Source organism: Zootoca vivipara, chromosome 7 (assembly GCF_963506605.1).
Source record: "Zootoca vivipara chromosome 7, rZooViv1.1, whole genome shotgun sequence".
Lineage (NCBI taxonomy): Eukaryota > Metazoa > Chordata > Lepidosauria > Squamata > Lacertidae > Zootoca > Zootoca vivipara.
Window position 1 is genome coordinate 51691290 of NC_083282.1, and position 27983 is coordinate 51719272.

The following is a 27983-nucleotide window of genomic DNA, read 5'->3' on the forward strand; positions in this document are numbered from 1 at the left end:
GAGATCGAGTGTCTTCAAAGCCCATGGCACCTTTGATAAAGGCTGTTCTCCAACTGGAGCGCTTGCAGGCCAGGGTTTCCCAATTGTCAGTGTTTATACTACACTTTTAAAAGATTTGCCTTGACAGTCTTTAAACCTCTTTTGTTGACCACCAGCATTACGCTTTCCATTTTTAAGTTCGAAATAGAGTAGTTGCTTTGGAAGACGATCATCAGGCATCCGCACAACATGACCAGTCCAACGAAGTTGAAGAATCATTGCTTCAACACTGGAGTAATTATCAACCAGCCAGTAAAAGTCTATTTAAATTTACGTATAAAGGACTTGGTCCAGCCAAAACTAAGCACTTTTAAGTCCCATGTTTGTTAGGCCCATATAGGATAACGTTGTCTACTGGTTCCCACTTCCAAATTCCTTGTTCATAACAAAGCCATATCAGAACCTGAATAAGGAACTCAAGTTCATATGCCCCTTCACCCCAATGTAACCTTAATAATTAAATGTACAACACACTTTCAACCTTCAACAGCCGTAGGCCAAAACTGCAAATTTACAGTTCCCTGAGAAGAAGGACTGATTGTTAAACCACTCTGAGAACTGCAGCTCTGGGAGGGGAACAAGAGTCTCCTAATGCTGCTCAGCACCCTTAAGAAACTACATTTCCCAGGATTCTTTGAGGAAAGCCATGCTGACTGTTTAAAGTGGTATGATACTGCTTTAAATGCCTGGTGCAGATGAGGCCTAAGCTTTGGAGAAAACCAAATCATACCCATCGAACGTCATCAAATCACCCTCCACTGGGAATTAGTAGCCTACCTCAGCCTCACTAGGATTCCTCTTTCTCAATTCGCATGAGAGTGGCTGTTGTTGCTTCTTTAAATAAATAAATAGAAGCCCTAACGCTGGGAGCTTTCTCCTGCTTTAAAAAGTTTTGGAAGCGAATGCCTGCGCATTTCTTGCTCAGCTCATCGGGTGAGGCTGTCGTGATTCTGCCATTGTTTCCCCCCTTTTGTTCTTGACAGTTTGCGGCTCCTGCAGCCACCTTTCTTTCCAGCACTTGCTTCTAACTGGAGCAGTCCTTTTAAATCACCCTTGCTGCTTTCTTTACATTTCCTCCACCCACAGGTGATGATGCAGTCTCCGAATGGCTCCGCCCCCTCCCCTTTACCCTCTCTCTCTCTCTCCTCTCTCTCTCCTCTCTTCTCTCTCTCCTCTTCCATTGGAAGGTCTAAGCTCCCCTTAGCCAGCCTGCCCTTATTTAATTTGGAGTGTGATTTTGCTATTTTTAGCTTCTGGATTCTCTCCAGTGAGACTTAGAGGGGTATTTTTTTCCCCTCCCCTTCCTTTTTCCATTTCCATTTTTTATTATTTGAAATTCTGCAAATGATTTTGACCCAGCTTCCTTCCTCTTAGAACATTTTTTTAAATTTATATAAATAAGAGGGGGCCTGTCTGCTCTCGCGCTCTCTCTCTTTATCTCCCCCCCCCCCCACCCCGTGCGAGTCTCTCTGCCTTCTGCTTCAGATCTGCATTTGCAACCATCAGCAGCCAGAAGGGGGGGTTTATTTTAATTTCATCACAACACACAAGGAAAAACACACACAGATTCGCGAATAAGAGCAATTGTAAGTTTCTGATTTCTAAAGGGGGGAAAGTTTGGGTTTATTTTATTAGCATTTGCAAAATTTATAACTGCGTTTTGCAAAGTCATTTTTAATTTACAAAAAAGAGGGATTCTGTGTGTGCTCGGAATTTGCAATAGGAAGCAAGTAAGGCATGCGGAATAATGCACCCTCCTGCCTTTTATTCTCATCGTGCTTTGCGAGTGGAGGAGGGATATGTAAGTAGTGGGGGGATTCTTGGCGAAGCTTGCTGGGTTGGGAGAGGCAAAGTGGCCTTGTATTTTTTAGATGGCTGGGTGCGATTCTGTGAAGCACTCCTGCCTTTAATGCGAAATCCCAGGGCACTTGGTTCTGTTTTCTTTCGGGGGTGGGTGGCTTGCCGGGTCTCGGTGTGATGGATGCGATTTCTCCTGCCCGCCTCCCCCCACCCCGGCTCAGTGCGGAAAGAGAGGAGGTGAAGGTTGGAAATGCTTTGCCTGGAAGGTTGCGATCGGCTCCGGGTTGTCTCTCACAACTTGCTCGCTTCTGCAATGCTCCGCTACGCTGTGGCGGCTGGTGTTTCAGGTTGCCCTGCCCCCCCCCCCCTCTTTCTCGCACGCGGGGCTGTTTCGTTTTCAAATCGCGCGACACTACTTTCCTCCACTTAATAATTTTTCTTCTTTTCTTGCAATATATTTCTTCCAATAGACATGCAGATCTGGAAATTGTGTGTGTGTGTGCAAATAGCAGGTAGTGCATTGAGCTAACTAGAAACACCCCCTTCCGCTCTTTTTTAAAGGGGCAGATCCCAGGCTATTCCTTTCCATTTAAAGAGAATCGGTATGATAATCAGAGCGATAATATTGCAAGTGTCAAAAAACGGCTGGTAGGTTTGATTACGCTTTCTGCTTGGTGGGGTTGCTTCTCTCTCTCTCTCTCTCTCTCTCTCTCTCTCTCTCTCTCTCTCTCTCTCTCTCTCTCTCTCTCTCTCTCTCTCTCTCTCTCTCTCTCTCTCTCTCTTATAAAAAGGCGTTTTACAGCCTATATAGTTTCCTGCTTGCATTCCTGAGCAACTGGTTTGCTATTGTTGGGGGTTCCACGCTTCTTCTGCCCATGAATGTGTGTGACTTCAGTTCGGTGCAAGGGGGGCACCCGTTTCTCTTTTAATTGCATGCTCTTGCTGTATCTGCCTATCTTAGTCGGTGGATTGCTCACTTTGGAAATACTGGGGGAGTATAATTTTAAAATTGCGCCCAGTATTAAAGCGGTGTGACCGGCCGGCTTAATACTGCTGCTTGGCTAACTCATAGTTCAAGTGAGGTTAAACCGTGGGGAGGGGGCAGTGTGGAGAGAGAAAAAAAGCTCAGCATTGCATCTAACTCTGAGATTTTGTGGGTGCACCCCCCCAACTATCCTTTCACTTTGTTTTAAGACATGTTTGATATCAGTAACGGAGGTGGAGGAGCCGTAACTGTTCAAGATCAGCCTCCCTCTCCCTTTCCTGTCCCAGAAAGCCTCCTGCACAGTTTAAAGGAATTCTTTACCCCATGCTTCCTTTTGACGAGGGAGACCACCCTTCACCTATGAAATCTAGGCTTCCTGGGGCTGGATTTATGATCTCTGCAGGACGGCTATAGTCTCGGGTTGTTACCCTTTCTGTATGGCTTCAAACTCAGCAGCACCTCCTCCTCACCACCCCTTATCACTTCCTTTTATTGTGCTAGTTTTAAGCAGAGTAAGTTGCTTTGCTTTTGAAAGCCCACCATCCGGGGCTTCAAAGAATCCCCTTGGAAAACCTCCTGCCCTCTTCAATCAAACAGGCTCTTCAAGTTCTCGGTTTTAGTTGTGTGTGTGTGTTCCCCAGCATGTTGTAAGAAACGGATCCATCCCTTAGAGATGTCCCCGGGACGCCACGCTGTTTGGAATCGGGCCAGCCATCTTGGGCTTGAAGAGTTCTGGGTTTAAGCAACCATTTGCCTTTCAAAACTTATTTTGGCTGTTAAGCAGAGAGAAGCAAAGTAGTTAATGGCGCAAGTGAACTATTACCACATCCAGGGGGCGTGGGAACCTGGGAGTGGAATCGGCAGGTTTGTGTGTTGGAAGAACAACAGAGGATTGTTGTTCCTTAGGGTGGCAGGTTGTGGCTGCTGCTGGCATTTCAACTTCCTTTGGAGCGGAAGTGGCTCTCTCTCGCCTCCAGGGATGCAGAGATTTGTGGATAGGAGGATGGTGTGACCTGGCACTAGCTAGCACCTTCTTTGTCTTTTTTTTAAATGGGCAATTTTATAAAATAAATGTAATCCTAAATTGGTAGGAGACATGTTGACAGTCCATGTTGAAAACAGGTCTGAGAGATATGTGGTTTGCTTGCGGTCCCAAAGGCCGCAAGCCTTGTGGGGTGCCGTTAGTAAAGAATTGGCATATTGGTATTTAGTGCAGAAATAAATAAATAAAAATCATTTTACCAAGTCATAGAATCAGTAGGGACCACAAGGAGCATCTAGTCCAACCCACTGCAATGAAGGAATCTTTTGTCCAACATTGGTCTTAAGCCCACGACCCTGAGATTAAATGTCCCATGCTATACCAATTGAGCCACCCCAGTCTTGCTAATCCAGTTGTTAGTCTATACCCCATGGACAACTGTGCTTGTTGAGACGTAAGGTAGAAACCAGAGAGCTTACTGTCCTGTTTCTGATAGATCATCCAGTTGCCTCTAGAACTTTGTTTCCTGACTTTAAATGAGTCGTTGCTTTCTCTCCTAGAGAATTACGTATTTGAAACAAATCGGAATATCACTAGCTTTTGCAGTTCAACTCAATAACTGTGATATGAGCGTGTCATGCTAGAAATCTGGATAACACTTCTCACTTGCAGTTATTTGTACCAGCTTATTTTAACTGACTAACTGATAATATTGCTGGCAGTGAATTTGTAGTTCTACCTGAATCACATGGGCACTAGACAGACATATACACAAACAAATGGATTCTCTGCAAAAGAAATTACTATCAGTTGCATACTCTCCAACATTTCTCCATTGAAAATAGGAACATCCAATTTCATAATGACAATTATACTGTTTGGCTTCTCTAAAAATAGGGACACTGGGAGGTTCTGGAGTTCTTAGTACTTTCCATATACTTCGATCATTTCAGGAAATTTGATACTATGAGCACAAGAGACAAGGCCTTTTCTGTGGTGGTAGCGTGACACTAGAATGCTCTCCCAATTACATTTAGTTTTCTGTTGACAGAAATGTTTGTCAACAGAAAAATAATAAATATAGTTATGTTCTCATTAAGAACTGACAAAATCTTCAGACCACGTACTCCTTACAGGAGAGGTTCACAAAAGACCAGAGTTTATTTTCTTAGATAAACTTCATCACTATATTTCTATGTCCGGCTTGTATGCGAAGTTTTTTTGTTACAGTGGTACTGTACCTTGGTTCTCAAATGCCTTGGTACTCAAACAACTTGGAACCCAAACACTGCAAACCTGGAAGTAAGTGTTCCGGTTTGCGAAGTTTTTTTGGAAGCCGAACATGCTCTGTTTTGAGTGTTATGCTTCCGATGTATTGATGCTTCCAGAATGTGATCTGATGGCAGTGGTTTAGTTTAGTGGTTTAGTCTCTGGTGAGCAGATCTATTTATCTGCACTGAAACCCATAACTCTGCAATGATCTTGAGATATTTGAATTTCTGAAAGCAAATACTTTAAGTGCAACCCTGAACTAGCTTACTCAAAAGTGTCCCACTAATTTCAGTAGGACTTCTCCATAATAAGGTTTCATGGAATTGCAGTCATAAAGTGCCTTTTAAATATTTAAAGTTTTAAAAGAGTGTTTATATGAGTCGGTGGCTTTTTGTTTAAAAAAAACCCCACATACAACAATCTTGAGGATGTTTTTAAACTCATGAGTCACTTCCACAAATGAACATGAGTCAATTTACATATTTGTAAAAAGACTATGTGTTCAATGTTTGTGTGTCTGTCAAGGGTAGAGTTTTATTTTTAAACATTATTCCTAGAAATATCTACATCCTGCAAGCTGCCAATTCCAAGTCCTGAAATAACACTTAGCAGCCGTGTAAAAGCCCTTATAATGGGCAGATAAGGATATTTCTGCAGTTTAAAAATAAATGTAACGGTCAGAAAATGGACCTCTGTCAACGTTTTAGTTTACAAGCTGTGAGGACGGTTTCATTAACATAATCTTAGCTTTACTATAGTTGGAGCCTTTTTATCTGCTTGCTATACACTTGGGAGTAAGAGTCAAAATGTAAAAGTTGGTCTTCCATAGACAGCTACAGGTGGAGCTTGGAAAGTGCAATACAGCTTTGAATGAATGAATGAATGAATGAATGAATGGCAATACAGTGGTACCTCGGTTTACGAACTTAATCCGTTCCGGAAGTCTGTTCATAAACCAAAACCATTCTTAAACCAAGGCGTGCTTTCCCTAATGAGGCCCTCCCATCGCCGGTGCCCTTCCACCGTTCAGATTCCATTCTTAGACCAAGGTAAAGTTCTCAAAACAAGACACTCTTTCCGGTTTTGCAGAGTTTGTAAACCAAATCGTTCTTAAACTGAGGTACTACTGTACAGCTTTACCTGAGTTTGTGAATCCTGTTCAAAAGTTCATAGATTTAATAGTCACATTCTTCAAACCTTCACATGAGGAGAACCCCAAGATGTCCATCTCACGTTACCCTTGCTGTAGACTAAGGATCAACTGAAGACATAAACTCCGATTTATGTAAGCACAGGGACAGGGAACCTGTGGCCCTCTAGATAACAACTCCCACCAACCCCAACTAGCCTGGCAGCAGTTGTAGTCCAACAACATCTGCAGGGCCACGGGTTCCATTTCTCTAGTGTAAGGCATTTTTTATTATATGACTTGAGTTCTTTACATGTTTGCTGTAGCAATAAAAGGAGGTGATACACAACACAGCCTTTGTTTCGCATAGCCGAGTTTATGTGTTCCTTTGTGGCTGGATCTCGGGTCTGGCCCAGCCCTTTCCTGCAGTTGCTATAAATCTCTCGCCCCCTATAAATCTTTTACCACTGCATACCAAGAGCCCTAACTCTCCTTGGCCCCATCTCATCACAACCCTCTCATCTGGTTTGGGTTTCCTCTGCTCTAGCAGAGTATTCCTATAAGGTTTTTCTAGCAAGATGATGGAGGCTGCCATTCTGAACTGCTGCCACCTCAATGTTTTTTCTCCTTTCTTCTTAGAATCTGTATGCCTGCATCTAGATAAGCACATCTGTGCTCAAAATGTGTACAAATGCTGGGAATTTCTCTATGCTATTAGAATAGAGAATATAATGCCGCTCTATCTATTCTGGTCCATAGAAGAATTCCATGTTTACTCTTTTTTTTGTTCAGGTGCTGAACTTCAGTTGCCCAGAAACAACCTCTGGCTAATGAGATTGTCCAGCCAGCCAAGTACTAAATGTGAGGTTGGGGGTGCCTGTCTTCTAGAACTGGAAGCAGGGTAGTGCCGGTACTTCCTCCAGTAGCATTTCAGATTGGTGCAGTGGTACCGGTATTTGTTGTGTGGGAGTTGCTGTCTCCTGGTCCAAGGGGTCACCATGGCAACTGCTAGGCAGGTAGTCAATATTTCTGTGGCCCTATTTGTGTTCCCTGTTTGATCCTGGTGAGGGGGAGTTAGTTGATGGGGGAAGAGTGCTTAAGGGCCAAATGACACAAAAGCCTACGGGTAGATCTGTATCCTGACACATTCATTGTTATCATAAATCGGAGGCTGTGAGTGGGAGCACTTGGGGGACTAGGGTTTAAATCTTTTCCCCAATAAAATATCTTCTCTTCCCTACCCCAAGCTGTTAGCTCTACAGCACACAAAGAAGTAATCTCACGATAATTTCCTCTTCTCATTCCTTCCAGGGGCACAATAAACTCTGTATGACTCCTGCCCCACCCAGAGCAAGGTGGTGTTGCCATGGTGATAGTGGGCACAGTGTATGCATGGGTTCTGGCCTTCAAGAGAAAAATCAGCCTAGGCTAGTTCAAAATAGCAGCCCTGCCTTATGCCTGACTCTTCCTTCAATATTATTAGGACCAACTAACAATAGGATGGAAAAGGGGACACTTATCAATTCCTTCTCATCCAGCATCCCCGAGATCATCAGTAAAAAGTGTTCCTAATCTTAATCTAAAAGGCACAAGCATGGGTGCAGAACTGACCTCCAGTTTAGGGCACTTCCTTACTGTGACAAGCAATTCCAAATCTGAGCGCTTCCTTTGAATCAACGGGCTTTGCTGCATTATGTAGAGGTGAGCCTTGCATTACATCAGGGGTTGGGAACCTGGGGCCCTCCAGATGTTGTTGAGGCTCCAGCCAGCCTGGCCAATTGTCAGGGTTATTATGGGAGTTGCAGTCCGTCAACATCTGGAGGCACACAGGTTCCCCATCACTGCTTTGTAAAGAAACTAAGAGGCTGAATACAGAGAAGGGCCATTGTTCCAAAAATCGTTGTGAGTCCCCATCGTAATTGCCTGTTTCCACAATATTTACTGGTATTACTCATGGGAGCCCATTGTTCCAGTGTAAGACAATGGTGGTAAGGAAGGAGGCACAGACTGCTGAGGGAAGCTGTGAAGGTAATGTTGTGACCATGAAACTTGAGATTATCATTTTGATGGCTGGAGTGTCAGTGATTGCTTTCTCAAGATATCATGAGCTATTAGTTAATAATAATTACACTTGTAGGCCAAGATGGAAGGATGAATGAACATAAGTCAAATGACTCTGTGGATCCCTTCTGTGTGAACTGAACAAGGAATTTTGTCATCTTGTAACCTCATATTTTCTTTTTAGCCCACTCTTAGCCTTTTTCTCTGCGCCTTATAGTGTATTCTCTCCTTTCTATTCCCAGATCTATTTAACTTCCCCTTTTCTACCTATCCTATCACTTTATCTTATTTTTTTATACTACCACAGTTCTCTCTATATCCCTATCTCTACCCCTGCTTTCTTCTTTTAGACTTCAAGTGCTTTTCTGCTCTGTCTTCTACTGAACTTTACAGCTGCCCATAAGTAATTCAATCCTCCTTCCAGTCCAGATGTTTCCACTGGTAGCAAACCCAGGTTTACAGTCAAGGGAGTTGTAACCAGTCCTGGATCTTGTATCTAGTGGTATGGTGTGTTTGCAGACGTGTTTCATGCACTACATTTTAAGATGAGTCCCAAAAAATGTAACGTGAACTGCCTCTCTGATGGAGGCAGGCTCTCAATCATGGCAACCTAGCTGCAACTGGTTGGAAAAACAGGACAGTGCTACCATATGCCTTTGAATTAAAGGGGAGGAAAAGTGATGCAAGCATTTTCCCACTCCCTGCTGTTAATGGGCATATGAGAGCCACAGAAGGTGTCACAAAGAGGTGTAAGCATGTTCCAGACAACTAGAATTCTCTAAGATCCATATCTGTCCATGGGTCTTGAGTCATGCAGGCCTGTTCTAGAGCTCCCATTTCTTTCTGTAAAACATCTGACCCACATATCCAGATTCTGGAGCGTGGGAAGCTGCCTTTTACTAAATTAGACCACTGGTTTATCTAGCTCAGTATTATCTGCACTGCCTGGCAGTGGCTCTCCAGAGTTTCAAACAGGAGTTTTTTTCCCAGCCCTACCTGGAAATGCCAGGGATTTAACCTGAAACCTTTTGCATGCAAGACATGCACTCTGCTACTGAGCTGCATTCCTTCCCCAGCTTTATCTGATACTGGTGGTCTATCAGATTTTTGATCAGTGTAATAAAAATACTACTTGCTGTTTTACTCATAAGGGGGGCGGGGCGGGCTGTGTTCAGATTGTAAAGTCTACACTTAATCTCCTTGCTTTTTTTCTATACAAGGTCTCAGCTGTGTCAGAGTGCCTAGACTTCAACAGTGGGGCCCTTGCTGCTAGATAATTCCAATTTTAATACAGTATAAGTAACCGTCTGATGATCCTGAGGTGGCCAGTTTGTGTGACAAAATCTACTTTTTGGAGACTGGATTGGCCCCGAGCGTTCAGCTGGTCTACGTTGTGGGCGTTTTCACCTACTGTAGCTTAACTTTTGTTTTTATTTCTGCCTTTTAAAAGAATGAAGATGAGTGAATCCAGTGCAAAATCGAGCCAGCCCCTGGCTGCCAAACTGGACAAGGATGTAACTGAGAAGAGAGGACGAGGGCGGCCCAGGAAGAAGCCTCTGGTTTGTAGAAAGCTTCCCTTCACGTTTTGCAAGCTGTGCTTTATCACTTCTCATTGACTACCAATAGAAAAAGCTAAAACATGGTAAATGCGGAGGAGCACTACTACCATGTAAAGGAAAGTTGTTGATACAGTATGTGGCAGGAGATCAATAGGACACCAGCTTTTTATTGTCCTCTGGGGAGAAGGGCATATTATTGCCTGATGTTGGCAATAATCAAAATAGTGACTTCTCTCCCACCCCTCTCCACCTTGGACATGGCTTCCTGAAAGAATCTCATGACCTGGGTATCTCTTGGTACTATGTAATCATCATAATGTTGTCCTCCCTGACCATGTGTTCAGAAGACATCTGAGCCACAAAATGATAGTTGGCCTACCTGCAATTGATATTGCTACCTTTGTGTGCCTTCTGCATCCCAGCAGGGTCGTCCCCCGTTCCCCCCCCCCCGCCACTTTACAGTAACTATTCTGATCTTAGGGAAAATTGAGTTTCCCTGTAGAGATGGCTTCCCCTGTTATGCGAGTCTTAAACAAACCAGGTTCTGGCTGAAGGAATATTTCTGCCACAAGCCTTCATCGTTTCAGGTCATCATTCTGTGCTTTGATCTCACTGTCCTCTATCCCTCTTGACTTCCTTTTCTGTGGTTTCTCGGTGGGTATTGTTGATTGGTGTTATAAAACCTGCCCCACAGTACTTTTTAATGCCGGCTTTCTAGTGGCGAAAAGGACTATTTTTCTTAGGTTCTAAGAAATGTGCCACCTGTATGACTGTGATCCTCCCTGTCTCCTCCAGGCCTCTTGGGCTATGTGTGTCAGGTAACTTATCAGGCATGGGAAGGGAGCAAGTTGTCACTCAGTCATGGCGCTAACCTTTTCACTGCAGTATGTTTGAAAAGGTGTCTTTCATCTAAATGCATGGATGCTTCTAGAATTGGGTTCCATTAGGGCTAGGGTGAGGGAATGTGCCACTCCGGATGGTGCTGAACTCAACTCCCAACAGCACTTTCCAGCATTTCATTTTTTCACTTGGATTTTAGTTGACCATTTTTCATGGCTAATCCTCCCAAGGCAGCTCATAACATATTAAAAGAATGTGTTCCAATGTGCCAATGGTCAGGGGCGATGAGAGCTTTCGTCCAACATCTGGAGGGCCACAGGTCCATTATCCTTGCATTGGCCACGGGAGTAACTTTTGTACGTAGCTGGAGTTAAAATAAGGCTGGGTTGAAAGAATTGCCAATATTTTCCCATCAAACTGATTACCTGCCACAGGAGCTTAAACATAATTTTGATTTTGAGTGGCAATACTCTTTAACACTGAGTTGATCTCTTCTGGATCCTTCTGTGCTTCTGCTGTTTTCTCCATATTCTAATATATTTATTTTCTGATAGAAGTGAAACAGAAATCTTTTTGTGGTTTCTTCCATCCTAATATTGGGTCCTGACCTCTGTTGCTGTGGGTCATATGTGTAAGAAGTAAAACCAAAACCTAGCTGCTGCATCTGGCATTTCTTTTAGCTGGTCCGAGGCAGCAATGCCATCTTCCTCCTCCCATCTGCTCAGAGTGGATTTGACTTAGATCAAATTGATTTAAATCACGATTTAAATCACTAGTCAGTAAGACTTGATTTAAATCATTTTTTTACAGAAAGACTCATTCTTGCTTGTATAATCTTAATATTTACAATCAGATGAAGATTTCATTTTTGGAATAATAAATTTTCAGAGTAGTTTTTACAGTTATATTAAAAATACTGATTTGGTTATTGTGAGGGACAGTTATATTATTAGAAATACATAGACAGATAATTATGAAATTATTGTGAGGTTTAATAAGTTAAGTGTTTATTTTGTGACAACTTTTCTGCTGTATTTTATTGGAAGGAGAAAAATAATAAGTTTCTTAATAACAATTTAAACAATTTATTTAACTAAAACAATAACATTATAGCATATGTATCCATGTTTGTTAACTGATGTAGTGAAACAATTTGTTTAAAAACAACTTAGACTGAGTTTTAGCACACAAGAAAAACGTAAAACAAATCCTTATTTCCTGTTGAATAGCCTTTGGACTATAATGTAACTTAAATAGAAAACTATCTTTAGGGGAAAATTTTTCCTCCAAAAGCATTTTATTTTAAAAATCCAATTTAAATTTAAAAAAATCTGATTTGAATTTGAAAATGGATTTTATTTATTTATTTTTAAAAATCGTTAATTTTATCCACCCTGCATCTGCCTGAGCTCTCTGAATGAGACTGTTACTCTTGGGAAGGAGAAGACAGGGCTGCTGGTTTTGTATTACTGATTGGCTATTAGTCGCAGCTATAAATGGAATGTGACGGGGAAATAAAAAACAGTAGCTGTGTGAAGCTTAACTTGACAGAAGAGATATAATTCACAAAATACGAATGAATCTCCAGGTATCCAGGCTGTGCTTTTGTGCATTGGGGTGGGTGTCTAAATTAATAAACATACTCTCCTGAACTCACAGAAAAGGATTTTGTCTTAAGATCTCATGGCTTGTATAGAGAAGCAGCTTGTCTCTTTCCACCCTCTACTACTTCCCATTAAAAAAAGTTCTACCAAGTTTTTTTTAGTTTTTTTTAAGTGGCAGTGCCTTCTGCTGCAAAAGAATTACAAAGCTTGTGCGTGTGTCTTGTGACCAATTCATCATGCAGTCTTGAGTTGATCTTTGCCTTTCACCATTTATTGTGGGAAATCTGAAGAAATACAGGACCCAGAGCAAACAGCTCTGCAGTCGAAGGCTGTGCTCACTGCATTGCAAAGCACCAACTTGGTCAGTGTACAGAGAGGAAAATCTGTGTGTCCTACACTACTCCGCACCAGGGAGGCATCTTCCAGCACTGTGCTTCAAGCACTACGGGGCACATTTGTTGCCTAAACCAAGACTGATAATGTAGGTATGGCGTTAACACAGAACCGTGAGCCTTTGCATCATTTCCAGCTGTTAACGAGATGAACTAATACCAGAAATTACTCTGTAGTGATTTCCCAGTAGATGTCACACTCGTTATTGTTTTTTAAAAAAGAACCTTTGCTGCAGTTTTGTGGGATTTCTTACTTCGGTCACTGAGGCTTCTGGGAAGGAATCAGAAGGAACTTAATCTGCTCTTTATTGGCCGGCTGCTGACTATAATGTTATTTCTTTCTATAGCAAGAACCCACTGAGGCACCAACACCCAAGAGACCACGCGGTAGACCAAAGGGGAGCAAAAATAAGGCCACTTCAAAGGGAAGGGTAGGTATTCTCGAAGCTGGGCAGCAAATTTGAGTTCCTTTCCACCAGCATGTACTCTTTCCTATACTGCGCAACTGAAGATGACTCTTAAAACTGCATCTGGAGTTGTGTCTGGACACACAAAAAAAGAACAAATCTTTTTCAATGGAAGAATGAGCCAGTCACAGGAAGACTGCCCACACTCGTTTTATTGAGATACCTTTTATTAGGACCTAACAACAATAGCAAAGTGGTGAGCTGTAGTTCTAATAAAGTTATTCCAGCGTTCTCATTCTGGATTCCCCCCCCCTCCAATGGTTTCTTGCTTATTGTCTTTTTGCGGGGGATGTTTTCCAATCTGTTCAGTTTGGGCATTTGAACTAAAATATAATCCCCGGAAATTTTAACAGCAAACCAAACTGTCGGAAGAGGAAAGTTGGGTTCTAAGTCTGGCCCGTTCTCCCTAACGACAGGGAACATTTGCAGGCAGAATCAGAAGTGGAGTACTTACTCCTCTCCAGCTGCCCACCGACTCTCCTCTGAAATCCCCCCCCCCAAAAAATCAGTTTTTAACTCTTCCTGGGGATGGAGGGGGCTTTGAAAGAGAAGATTCAGTAGATGCAGGAGTGTTTGAGCACTCAATCCTCCCTTGTAAATGCTTGTGTCTGCAAACATTGAGACTAGAGACCATACATTTGGCCCTGTGTCAGCCTTGAAAACTTAATTCGAAAAAGAGGATGTTGGGCTTGTGGAGGAAGATGAAGGATACCAGAATCTTGCATACATCCAAATCTCAGCTATTGTGTGCAGAAGCTTTTTGAATTAGCTGAACAGCTGGTGACATTTGTTTGTGGTGACCATTTGTCCTGGCAGCTGGAGTTTGCATGGCTGTAAAGAGCGGAAAGGGATATGCCCCATTCCGTTGTGCAGGAGGAAGACAGGGAAAGCTTATTTTAATGGGAATTGAGGGGTGCGAGTGGGTTCTCCCCACACCCCTCATTGATGCTGTGTCACAGGCGCCTGGCCATCGCATTCTCCATGCTGGTGGAGAGCAAAGTCTTGATGCCACTGGGTGCCATGTGGTTGAAACTGGGAGAGGGTTGGTAAGATAAGAAGTAAATGACCCCACAGTTGGTGACTTGACAGCTGTTTGTATGTGTATGAAATCCAAAACAGTGGACTCCTTCACAAAAGAGCTTATTCTTCCTCCCCCCCCCCTTCCACAAGTAGATACCAATAAGGATCTTTTTAAGTGTCCAGCTGCTTTTGAGCAGCAGATGCCTGGTCCTGAATTGGCAGCCAGGCTGCAGAGGTTATTTCAGTGGACACCTCAGCTTAACCCAAGCCCTTTCGCCATCTGTTCCAGTGATAAATGCAAAGGGAAGGGAGGATCCAGCAAATGCTGGAAACAGTTGCCCCTGCCTGTTGTGCACCTGGCTCCCCACAGCCGCTGTGCTCCCTCCTCCCCTCTCACTTGAGGGCATGGAAAGAGAAGGAGGGAAGTCATTGATATTTTAAGGTTGTTTAAATGAATATTCTAAAATGTAAAACAGAAAATTTAATAAAAATTATATATAAAAATGGGACTCATGGGAGTTGTAGCCCCAACAACATCTGGAAAGTCACAGGTTCTCCATCACTCTTGTAGCTGGGAACCAGCCGGTTCCTATCTGTCAAAATGTCAGTCCAAGATGATAGGGATCAAACATCAGTCTTCTTCGTTGGCCCCTTCTTAAAGGTTTTGTGTATAATAAGCATCAATAAAAGATATTCAGGGGGAAAAGATACTTCCACAAATTTCCAAGAATGGGGTGTGTGTATGTTTTGGTATTAAACCTGTTTTGAAAACACGCGACTCATATCCTGCATGCTTCTGAGTCATGGGGCTGGAGCCCAGATGGCTCCTTTTGGAAATGGCTGTGATGGCAAGGGATGGACTTGTGGCACTGACCCCAGAAGGAAAAGCCAAGAGACACAACTGCCAGCCCCAACTGTTCAAAGCCCTCATGAGTCACATCCTCTGATTGTGAGATTAACTTAGAATCATAGAATCATAGAATCATAGAGTTGGAAGAGACCACAAGGGCCATCCAGTCCAACCCCCTGCCAAGCAGGAAACACCATCAAAGCATTCCTGACAGATGGCTGTCAAGCCTCTGCTTAAAGACCTCCAAAGAAGGAGACTCCACCACACTCCTTGGCAGCAAATTCCACTGCCGAACAGCTCTTACTGTCAGGAAGTTCTTCCTAATGTTTAGGTGGAATTTTCTTTCTTGTAGTTTGAATCCGTTGCTCCGTGTCCGCTTCTCTGGAGCAGCAGAAAACAACCTTTCTCCCTCCTCTATATGACATCCTTTTATATATTTGAACATGGTTATCATATCACCCCTTAACCTTCTCTTCTCCAGGCTAAACATACCCAGCTCCCTAAGCCGTTCCTCATAAGGCATCGTTTCCAGGCCTTTGACCATTTTGGTTGCCCTCTTCTGGACACGTTCCAGCTTATCAGTATCCTTCTTGAACTGTGGTGCCCAGAACTGGACACAATACTCCAGGTGAGGTCTGACCATAGCAGAATACAGTGGTACTATTACTTCCCTTGATCTAGATGCTATACTCCTATTGATGCAGCCCAGAATTGCATTGGCTTTTTTAGCTGCTGCATCACACTGCTGACTCATGTCAAGTTTGTGGTCAACCAAAACTCCTAGATCCTTTTCACATGTACTGCTCTCAAGCCAGGTGTCTCCCATCCTGTATTTGTGCCTTTCATTTTTTTTGCCCAAGTGTAGTACTTTACATTTCTCCTTGTTAAAATTCATCTTGTTTGCTTTGGCCCAGTTGTCTAATCTGTTAAGGTCATTCTGAAGTGTGATCCTGTCCTCTGGGGTGTTAGCCACCCCTCCCAATTTGGTGTCATCTGCAAACTTGCTCAGGATTCCCTCAAGCCCATCATCCAAGTCATTGATAAAGATGTTGAACAAGACTGGGCCCAAGACAGAACCCTGTGGCACCCCACTAGTCACTACTCTCCAGGATGAGGAGGAGCCATTGATGAGCACCCTTTGGGTTCGGTCAGTAAGCCAGCTACAAATCCACTGAATGGTAGCATTGTCTAGCCCACATTTTACCAGCTTCTTTACAAGAATATCATGGGGCACCTTGTCAAAGGCCTTGCTGAAATCAAGATAGGCTACATCCACAGCATTCCCTTCATCTACCAGGCTTGTAATTCTGTCAAAAAATGAGATCAGATTAGTCTGACATGACTTATTTTTCAGGAACCCATGCTGACTTTTAGTGATCACAGAGTTTCTTTCTAGGTGCTCACAGACTGTTTGCTTAATGATCTGCTCTAGAATCTTTCCTGGTATTGATGTCAGGCTGACTGGGCGGTAATTGTTTGGGTCCTCTCTTTTCCCCTTTTTGAAAATAGGGACAACATTTGCCCTCCTCCAGTCTGCTGGAACTTCGCCTGTTCTCCAGGAATTTTCAAAGATTATTGCCAGTGGTTCTGAAATCACCTCTGCCAGTTCTTTTAATACTCTTGGATGTAGTTCATCTGGCCCTGGAGACTTGAATACATCTAAACTAGCCAAGTATTCTTGTACTACCTCCTTATTTATCCTGGGCTGTGTTTCCCCTGCTGAATCATCTGCTCCATATTCTTCAGGTCGGGCGTTTTTTTCTTTCTTGGAGAAGACTGAGGCAAAGAAGGCATTGAGGAGTTCTGCCCTTTCTCTGTCCCCTGTTTGCATTTCACCATCTTCTCCTCTGAGTGACCCCACTGTTTCCTTGTTTTTCCTTTTGCTACGGACATACCCATAAAAGCCCTTTTTGTTGCTTTTAACCTCTCTGGCGAGCCTGAGTTCATTCTGTGCTTTAGCTTTTCTGACTTTGTCTCTACACGTGCTGGCTATATGTTTGAATTCCTCTCTGGAGATTTCCCCCCTTTTCCATTTTTTGTACATATCCCTTTTAAATCTTAACTCAGTCAAAAGTTCTTTAGATAGCCAGCCTGGCTTCTTTAGGCACCTTCCATGTTTCCGTCTCATTGGTATTGCCTGAAGTTGTGCTTTTAATATCTCCCTTTTAACAAACTCCCAACCATCATGAACTCCCTTCCCTTTTAGTATTACTGTCCATGGGATTTCACCCAGCGTTTCCCTAAGTTTTCTGAAGTCGGCTTTCTTAAAGTCTAGAATTTGGATCTTAGTATGCTTGGTTGCTCCTTTCCGCTGAATAATAAACTCCAGAAGAGCATGGTCACTCCCACCTAATGATCCTGCCACTTCTACCCCACTAACCAAGTCATCACTATTGGTTAGGACCAGATCTAAAATGGCTGATCCTCTTGTTGCTTCTCCCACTTTCTGGACAATGAAGTTGTCTGCAAGGCCAGTGAGGAATCTGTTCGACCTTATGCTCTTGGCTGAGTTTGACATCCAACAAATATCAGGATAGTTGAAATCCCCCATTACTACTATCTCACTTCCTTTGGAATGCTTGGCCATCTGTTCCAGGAAGGCATCATCTGTGTCCTCAGTTTGGCTTGGGGATCTATAGTAAACTCCCACAATGAGATCACTGTTGTTTTTCTCTCCCTTAATTTTGACCCAGATACTCTCAATTTGGCTTTGAAGTTTTAAATCCTGGATCTCTTCACAGGTATACATATCCCTAACATATAAAGCTACTCCTCCTCCTTTCCTGTTTGGTCTATTTCTCTTAAATAGATTGTATCCCTCTATTACTACATTCCAGTCATGAGACTCATCCCACCAGGTTTCAGTGATGCCTATTATGTCATATTTAGTTTGCTGTACCAAGAGCTCAAGTTCATCTTGTTTATTTCCCATGCTCTGTGCATTAGTATACAGACATTGAAGACCGTTGATCATTCCCCCATGTCTCTTATTTAAGGATATTTTCGTCCCACCACTAGGTCTGCATGCTGCTTGCTCCATTTGGTCCTTGACATTTGGATGATCATCTTCAGCATTTGATAGACTCCTACCTTCAGGACCACTGTCTCCCTCCCCCACATAAGTCAGTTTAAAGCCCTCCTGATGAGGTTTTTGAGTTTTGTGGCTTAGAATTCATGAGATTTTGTATGTTTGTAATATCTCCTTTTTGAGTACATTTGAAGAGTCTTGTTTTTTTTATTTTCCTTGGCAGCTGTGAAGGTCGCCAAATGTGCAGTGTGTGTGTGTGTGTGTGTACACCAGTCTCCCTACCAGGTGCCCTTTAGATGTTTGAGACTACAACCCTCATCAGCCTCAGTCAGTGTGGCTAGTAGTTAGGGATGATACGATTTATAATCCCCACATATTTAGGGCACCAGGTTGGGGGAGGCTGGTATATAAGGAGACACTGCCAGGCCAGGGCCCCCCAAACCAGGTGCCGTCTTCTCCCCCACTCTGCTCTGGTCACTGTGTCCCCCACCCGCCTGCTCCACTCACACTTCCACTGTACAAGGTGACTGTACAGGTGATTTTTTACAGGATTCTCCACTTAAATCAGAATTGGACTATACGACCCTCTTTCTTGAAGTTGGGGGAATCCCTTTGGTTGTTTCTTAACATTTGCATTTTGTATATCTTCTGAAAATTTTAAAAATAATAATACAGTAAAAGAAATAATAACAAAGAATCAGACTATCTAACCTTCTTTATATTCTAGAGCAGGGATTGGAAACATGTGGCCCTCCAGAAGTTCAGCTGCAACATTCAACCCTGGGCAACATGGTCATTGATCTGGATGGTAGGAATTATAGTTCAACAGCAGTTGGAGGTTTAGAGGTTCCTTGTCCCTGTTCTAGAACAAAAGGCTTCCTCTCTGAGGAATACCAGCTGTTAACATGAAACCTGCACTGCTGTTGGTAATTAAGAAAGAAGCAAAAAAATCCAAAGACTGAAACAATGGTCTGAAATAGGTCTGAGTGCCTGGCAAAGGCTTGGTACGTTACCTTAAAGCTTTCCTCTTTCTATTCTGTCTGCCCAGAAAGCTGCTGTGACACCTGGGAGGAAACCTCGAGGCCGACCCAAAAAATCTGTAAGTTTTTGTTTCTGTTCAAGAGAAATAACACTTCTACTGGAAGGAATGGCGTGTACTTTTCTGTTTCTGTTTTAAGATGCCAGCCACTGCAGCTAGCTAAAGGCTTCGTATCCATATCTGTTCCTGAATACTGGGTTCTCTAGATAGGGAGAGATAGTAAATTGAACACCATGTGGTTCTGTTACTTTTTTAATTTTGGTGCTACCTGTTGCTATTGCTTTTGAACCTTTGGTTCCTTTCACCTGTGACTGCATGCGCACACAAATATCCTTACTCCTCTACAGTACAGTCAGCAGGAGGCTGGTATACTCTTCCTATTGTCCCTAGGAAGTGATATGTATCTTGCTAACTAGGAAACAGAAAATGCTTAATTTCAGCTTAGTTGAAAGCCCAAGTTAAACAATGCTGTGATACAAAGAGGGTGCAGCATCCCTGTATTTGAGCTTGTTTGGTGGCCCTCTGAATTCAGAGGCCAAATGGGGTAATGTCCAACTGAGGCCCCGAGAAACTGCTGCAAAGCAACAGATCCTAGTCTTGCCTGGCAGCTTTTTATGCAGCACGGAGGAGCTTGTTGGGACTATATTGAAAGCCCCAAGGGCTGTGCTGCCCGCAGGTATTTCTATCTTTGGTCGCTTGGGGGTTTCTCGACATATTCTGTTTTTAAGCAAAGCATCATTTGGGCTTCTTCCTCACGCTATGTTTTCATTTTGTAAGTATTCCTAGTGTTTTCTCCCTCTTGCCCACAGCTGAGTAAGAGGAAGTGGCTTGTTCTTTATTAGCTGGCATAGATTTGGTGTTAAAAGTGTGGCATTTTGCATTCCTGCAGAGTGAGTTTCAGACAGTTTCATATGACCTTGCTTGTTTTAAGTAACCACTGTATTTTGCAGCCAATAAGGTGTTCTGGACTGTCTTCAAGCATTCACAGTCAGAACAAGATTTTCCAAATGCAGTAAGCAGTACTACTAGGACCGGTCACTTGTCAGACTTTACTATAACTTCACACTGTTTCTCATTTCTGATAATGTTGAAGCTCTGTTTTATGCCCTTCCTATTCGTGTCACTCTGGAAATGAGATGGGACCACTGTAAAATAAAAAAGTGGTTTATATGAACGTGGGTGGCTATGCTGAAGTATACAAATTTAGATTTTATGCGTGCACATGCAAAATCACCTCTGAACTCATACAACTTAGGAATATTGATGTCAGTTGAGCCTGTAAAGGTGAGAAGTAGAATAATACACCCCATTGTCTTGATGGGGAACTTCTGGAGTCGCACTGAATGCCAAATAGGGACTCCTGTCCTTTTTGCAGTGGGTTCTTGTTGTTTTGTTGATTTTACTTTGGGGATAGGGGGTAGACCAGGCATCCCCAAACTGCGGCCCTCCAGATGTTTTAGCCTACAACTTCCATGATCCCTAGCTAACAGGACCAGTGGTCAGGGAAGATGGGAATTGTAGTCCAAAACATCTGGAGGGCCGAAGTTTGAGGATGCCTGGGGTAGACCAACACTGCTGCTCAGACACAGCTAAACTAAAATAATGGATTTCTCATCTGTTTTCTATGGGTACCTCTTGCTTCTGTTTTGGGAAAGCAAAGCTGGGTGGACTGTGTGGATGTATCCTATCAGGTTAGTGGTTGAGGTATAGATTGTTAAGTATCATATGAGGGCTAGGGGAGAGATGGAGCTGTGATCTGCTCAAAAGCCTCAATTTAGTATCTTGGACAGAGGCATTAGGATTGCAGGATGTGTGCCATAAGTCTTTCACTCCCTTTTCTGTAACTAGGATGTTTAAAGACAAAGGAACGAATGCTTGTTTCCCGTTCTGAAGAACCACCTCACTGCAATGGCATAATTAATAAAATGCTTATTAAGCATTTTAAAGCACTTTTTAGCATATTGGCACACGGCAACGTTTTTTTCTGCTGCTAATTTTTTTAAAAAGCTTTTAAGTATTCAGAGGCAGGTGTGCCACCGTGTTTCCGAGCGCAGAACGCGCTGCTCTCTCCATCCTACCCCCAGAGCATTAGAAGTAGCTGATGGCGCCGCGGCTCAAAACTGTCCCCAGCCACCAAAGTATGAGCTGAATGTAGGGCAACCCTGCCAGAAGCAGCTGACTGGAAACACTCCTAATAGGCAGAGGCAGCCTTCCAAAACATGGAACCAGAATTGCAGCGAGGGTTTTTTGTTTGTTTGTTTGTTCCTCCTTCCGACGCTGCCATAGAACAATACAGACAAAAGCATCTGGCCTTTCAATTTAGGCCGCAAGAATGGAGACCTTGGCTTCTTCTGCTATCGCTAAACTGCAACATTCTTCTGCCTGAAGTCGACACTCTGCTGAGATGACTGAGGGTGCCCATGAGCTCAAATCTACAGATGAAGTTATAGGCGTTTCTGGATTCCCACGGGCATCCGGTTGGCCACTGTGAAAATCCTAGACTAGATGGACCTTGGCCTGTTCCAGCAGATCTCCTCTTACTGTCATGCTCTTCTTGAAAGGATGGAGGGTAACAGCACATAGGCTTTGAGATTCTTTCTACAACCCTGTGTAGGTGAGAATAAAGTCAACAGGGTAGTTGGCAGAGCTACCTAAGAGAACACCTCTTCTCATATGTATCTGTGCCCTAAGATCTCCCTCCTTGAAATGACCCCTTATTCTGAAGCATGGCGGGTGGCCACAAAAGGGGGGATTTTTAGTAGTAGCTCCCCATTTGCGGAATGTTCTCCCTAAAGAAACTTACCCGGCACTCACTATAAAGCTTTTGGTGAATGGCAAGGACCTTCCTCTTATCCCAGGCCATTTAACACCTTAGTATTTTAATGGTTCAGCATTAAATTTTAGTCTGTTTTAATCTGATGGTGATTGTTTTGGCTTTTGTCTGTCTGATTATGCAGAAGTAGAAGGTGTTTCTTGTTGTGGCTTAGCTAGTTCATGCTGGATTGTGCGGAATGTACATCTCCTAAAGGTTTTTGCATGTCACTGACAATGCATAATTTTTTATTGGGGAGCTATGTGCTGGGCACATCAAAGTGCAAGTAGATAAATAGGTACCGCTACAGCAGGAAGGTAAACTGCGTTTCCGTGTGCTGCTCTGGTTCGCCAAAAGCGGCTTTGTCATGCTGGCCACATGACCTGGAAGCTGTATGCCGGCTCCCTTGGCCAATAACGCGAGATGAGCGCCGCAACCCCAGAGTCTGTCACGACTGGACCTAATGGTCAAGGGTCCCTTTACTTTTACGTGATGGGCATAGCAATTGTGCTGATGATAGCATTGGGTGCCTCCCCCCCCAACTTGCAACTGCAAACCTGAAAAGTCCCCTATGCCTTCACCTGGGAGCAAACCCCATTGTCTCAATGGGACTTTCTTTCAAAAAGACACATAAAGGATTGTTCCAGTTGTCCTTAAAGCTGCTGCTGGAACACATGAAGGATTGTTCCAGTTGTCCTTAAAGCTGCTGCATGCTTTTCTATAAAATCAGCTAGAGATGTTAAGTTGCTCAAAATTTTATATTGCAGGTGTCCAATGCCTGCATGCAGCCATTCCAGTTCTCTTTAAGCAAGTCTGCCCAACGTTTTCTGGTTTTAGGCTAGCAGCCCACTCTCCAAGAAGCAGAGAGAGGTTAAGTAGCATCAGTCATTTCCTCCTTTGCTAAATGAGGTCTCTAGCCCTGGAACTTGCTGTACAGACTTGGCAGGCACATTCCACAGTGGCTTAAATGTATATTTTTATGAATGAAACTCAAGGAAGTGGAGGTTGCTGACTCACACGCACACTCAGCCATGACTCATCTCATTCTGACAGCATCGGTATTTTCTTTTCAAGAGAGCAGGCGGGAAAGACCTCCTTGAAGAAATATGTTCCCTTCAAACACAAACAATTGCTTTTTAGGGTTGGATGGGTGTGGATAGCGGTTCTACTCGTTGAGTGGGCAGAAATGGTGGATTCAGTGCGAGTTTGGATTAGATGGCTTTCTTAATGCTTGTGTCCCCCTTGTGGCAGACTGGATATATTGACTAACCACTACATCTGAGGCTCTTCATGCAGAGTTTGTACTAGTGGTGCCTCGCTAGACAAAATTAATTCGTTCCATGGGTCTTTTCTTATAGCGAAAAATTCATCTAGTGAATCCCATAGGAATGCATTGAATTTTTTTTAAAAAATAAATTTGCCCATAGGAATGCATTAATTGAATTTCAATGCATTCCTATGGGAAACCGCGATTCGCTAGACGAATATTTCGTAAAATGCATTCGTCTAGCGAGGCAAGCTCCGCTTGAAAAATCCTTTCGTTAAGCGGAAATTTCGTTAAGCGGGGCATTTGTTAAGCGAGGTACCACTGTATTGGAATACATTAACAGCTAGAGAGTGACTTTAAATAATGGGGGAGAGTGTAAGGAGCATTCTGTGCTAGACTGCATGCCATTCCAGCATTCCTTCCAATACAAGCCTCCTGTTCCTAGATGTGTCTGCTATTGTACTATACCATCAATGCTAGCAGGAAGGGGATCTCTACAAGTTTCTGCCCATCTTTCTGAATTTTTGAGGACAGTGAGTTTTACTGCAGGTGTTCTTAGGAGCTAGCTGCTGCATGGATTTGAAAATGCAACAGTGCTCATATTGGCTTCCCTTGAAGGAACAGGAGTGGGACCAGGGAGAAATATAGAGGTCAGCTAGTTGAATACTTGTGAAAGCTCTACTTAAAGGGCTGGAGAAGAACATTTCCCTTGAGTGCATTTGACCCAGAGTGCAGTAAATTGGCCCTCCACCTGCTTTTCAATACCATAGTTCACTCTTGGGTTATATAAAGTAGTAATTTTAGTTATTTAAGGCAACTTTCTCCAGCCTGGTGTCCTCCATATGTTCTTGAACTCCTGTTGGTCCCAGCCATCATAGTCCAATGGTCAGGGATAATGGACGTTGCTATCTAAAACAGCTGGAGGGCACCAGGTTGCAGGAGGCTGCTCCAGAATAAGACTGCGTGGGAGTGTGTCTGGTGCAGCCAAATCCTACGCATCTTTGACTAGCAAATAGAGTGATCTGTATTGGAGGAATTGGCTCGCAGGTGGCCTGATCTCTTATACATGCTTTGGTGATGATACAATGTGGATTAGTCTTGATCAAAGTACAATAGACACATACCTCATCCCCAAATGACTCTTCAAATCCTTTTTTTCTTCCTTTACAGGAGAAGGATGAAGAAGAGGTCAACATCTCCCAGGAGTCGTCGGAAGAGGAGCAGTGAAAAGAGTCAACTGGTTCTACCTCGCAATTCAGTTTTCCTGTCTCTTGTCAAGTTCTGGGACTGAGGAAAGAACAAAGAATCCTCACCCCTTTCCTGACCCACCTTTCCCAATGTTCAGTCAAAACGGCAACACTGGAGTACAGTGTAAGACAAATCAGCCATCACGATTGATGTGTCATGTTCAATGGGAGAACCCATGTATCTTGTTTCCCCCTCTCATTTGACAGGGTTAAAGTTTTAGCCTACCAGTTCATGTAGTTCTATAATATATTGGTTGTTTGGGGGAGGGTGGTTTTTTTTGGGGGGGGGGGCTGTCTCTTCAATTACACTCCTTGTAGAGAGAGGAGTATATAAATCTTTATAGTAACCACTTATTCATGTTGAACAGAGTGGGGCAGTCTAGTTTTTCCTTATCAACCCTGATCTCCCCTTGTGCATTGTGTGCATTTTTCTGGGAAGTGAGCATTTTGGAAAGAGCCAAAGCATTGAAATGGAGGCCGATGATAAGTTTTTGCCGTTTTCCTGGTTAATGGTTTTAGAGGATGTTTTGTTGCCGGTTTTTATGCTGTTTCCTATGCATCAATAATAATATGGCTCCTCACAGTAGGCCCCATGCATTTTAGTCAACAGCAATGCAATCTAGCCCCAGTCAGCTGCGTTGGAGCTAAAGCAGTTTAGGTTTGCTATAGGCAAGATTAGTTGGGAGGCTTGGTTTGGCTCTCATCTGCCAATTGGAAAGCTCTTTCCAACAACTGCAAAAGTCCCCCTCCGATCTGCTCCCCTTGTAGCCCCAGCTCCTCCACAGGGGTCTTGCACGTGGAAGCCCACATCCAAAATATTTCTCCCCCCCCCTTTGTGCTCAGTCATTCTGCACACACAGAATGACTACTGATCTTTCTTGAAACCGGCAAAGACTTCGCCAAGACCAAGGAAAAATGATGGCAGAATCCCCCCCCCCTTCCCCGGGTCTCTTTTTGGGTTATTTTCTCCATTGGAAATAGCACAGTTAGTCTGTTTACTTACAGTTGTCTTTCCACAACATGTTTTCTTTCAAGGTTTTTTCTTTTTCCTCCATTCACAACTACCTCTGGATAATTTTAAGTTTCATTCTCTTAAAACATGGAGTTGCTGCTGTTTTGTTGCTGCTGCTTCTGATGCTGCTGTACCGGTTACAAAGTTTTATTATTCCAACAGGTTCTGTCTGGTTTCTTTCTCTGGAACTGACGTTTTACACTATAGATGATTTAGTTTGAGTTGACTTTCTAAAATGATTGTGCTATTAAAAAGGGAAAAAATACTACATTTGTCAGACTGGTGAGTAATTGGGGAGAGGGAGGCTTCTTCTTTTTTTAGCATACTGGCCTCATTTCCATGATCTCCTGTTAGCTGCCCATAAAGAATATTGGGTTCCTACCATATTATCCAAAACTGTGAGCTACTTCTGACAAACTGTAGGTGTGGGCTTCTTTAGGTCCCCATCCTTGAAGGCTAGAGGAGACTGCATTGGATAGCCTTTAATGTTGGTTCAAATTTTAAGAGCACTTCTGGATGAAGAGCTCAGTGTGCGTTTGGTCTTGATCAGTATTCCTGACAGCCACAAACCAGTTTGTTCAGGGGATGCCATGTAAATTCCTGTGCGGATTGTTTCTTGTTCAGCTTGGGAAATGAGTGTGATTACCATGGTGGCAGTCCAAATTGGAGGCTGCGCTGCACTCCTGTCCCCAGGACCTAACTTGGTTCTAGTATCTGTTGCTTACATGCGTATACTTTGATTTTAATAATGCAGTTGCTCAGAGAAGCTGCTGACTGGATGCATAGCCCATAACCTGACAACATCTTAGTTCAGGGCTTTCTATCCAAGGGGTAGCTTAAGATTGCTGCATAATTCTTTAAAATTGCTGGGTCTTTCCTCTTCCAAGTCCAATAAGTGGCCCTGTCTCTCTTGTGCCCAAATGCTCTAGAAATATGCAGTAATGGCCCTGTTGTTGCTGAAATCGACATCTTTCTAAACTTGGATAACCTGATTTGCACAATGCCAGAACAAATCACTTCTTCAATTTCCAAGTTGAGGATTAATGTGGTGCTTAAATTATATGTTAGCATGAAGTTGAGGGGAGAGACTAAACTTCACTGTTTACCATTAACCAGCTACCTGTCTGTTTCAAATTTTCACAAGGTTATAGTTGATGTATCAGGGAAATAGGAAGAAAGGGACAGTCTTTATTTCTGCCTCTTAAAACGTAGAGTTGGTTGGTCCTCCCCCCCCCCCCCCGCTTGCTGTTTTCAGCTAATTAAGGCCATGGGTCTGAAATCAAATGTGAGTTCTGAACTATGATAATGTCTAACTTGCCTCAACTACTCAAGAACAGACAGCAGAGGGGGAAGGATGGAGTGAGCAGTGGTTTGTAGGCTGCTATATGAATCTCTGATCCATTGCTAAAGATTCCTTGATTTCCTATTTGCAGTTTACTTGAATAAAACACTTGATGTTTCAAGCCTTCCCTTTTGTGTTTTGTTTCGGGAGCATCTATGAATGCTACCTTCTAAGCTGGAGTAGATGAGACCACAGCTTACACACAGCAGGCCAAATCAGGCATCTGAACTTGAATGAGCTTCCCCAAAAGCCACAAAAAGGAATCCTGCCTTGGCACTGCCTCAAATCTGGCACTCTTTTCTTTTGCTCCGAACCCAAAAGCATTGGGCTGCGTCTTGCTGTTGCGTACTTGGAACCTAAACTAGATTTACATCTTGGCGCCACCAAATCTGATATGGCTTTAACAGTGAAATAGCTGGCCTTATTAACTCAAATCAGGTACTTCCCTCCTTCCAACAAACTGGTCATAGCCCTCCTGAAAGACTACAATCTTATCTGTGCACATATATCTGGGACTCAAATCCCCCTGATGGGGATTCAGTTATGAATCAGTTGCATATGATTGCAATTCAAGGGCAAACCTAGTTTGGATCTGACTGCTTGTAACCGTATGCAGCATCCTTCTCTGAGAGCCAGTGTGGTGTAGTGGTTGACTCGTAATCTGGGGAACCGGGTTCGCATCTCCGCTCCTCCACATGCAGCTGCTGGGTGGCCTTGGGCTAGTCACACTTCTCTGAAGTCTCTGTCTCACTCACCTCAGAGTGTTTGTTGTGGGAGAGGAAGGTAAAGGAGAATGTTAGCCGCTTTGAGACTCCTTCGGGGAGTGATACAGCGGGATATCAAATCCAAACTCTTCTTCTCTTCTTCTTAGACAGATGTAAACACTGCTCATGTATATTTGAAAAGGAGGAAGTTAATGAAATGTGTGTATGCATATATGTATCTAAGGGCCAAACCAGGAAGGCAAAATTCCTACATAGCAAAAGCAGACTACAAACAAGCAGAGACATAAATGATTTATATGTATACTACCCATTCAACAGCCATAGACTCCCTAGGTAAGCCCTGCCACCTTACTGTTCTTAGTACATACACCAGTAGTGTCTAAACAACCGTGAGACACCTGGCCACAACTTCCAGTTGGGTACTAGGCTAAATCTAGCACCTCCGAAGTAACTTGAGAATCTTATACCCTACCCCTCTCATGATAGATGGGCCTGCTGATGCTCATGTAGC

At 43.3% G+C, this 27983-nt stretch overlaps 1 protein-coding gene across 4 annotated transcripts; it reads left to right on the forward strand.

Moving 5' to 3' along the window:
* Nucleotides 1-1230: 1230 nt before the first annotated feature.
* On the forward strand, nucleotides 1231-26868 carry HMGA1 (high mobility group AT-hook 1). Of its 4 annotated transcripts, none has more exons than XM_035122605.2 (5): nucleotides 1231-1625; nucleotides 9719-9827; nucleotides 13011-13094; nucleotides 19077-19127; nucleotides 24317-26868. In XM_035122605.2, exons 2-5 carry the CDS (start codon nucleotides 9720-9722, stop codon nucleotides 24371-24373), a joined length of 300 nt encoding a protein of 99 aa, XP_034978496.1. In that variant the 5' UTR covers nucleotides 1231-1625; nucleotide 9719; the 3' UTR covers nucleotides 24374-26868. The 4 variants fall into 4 exon arrangements, with proteins under 4 accessions (XP_034978496.1, XP_034978499.1, XP_034978497.1 ...); XM_035122608.2 differs by lacking the exon at nucleotides 1231-1625 and adding an exon at nucleotides 1671-1840; XM_035122606.2 differs by lacking the exon at nucleotides 1231-1625 and adding an exon at nucleotides 2401-2487.
* Nucleotides 26869-27983: the final 1115 nt, after the last annotated feature.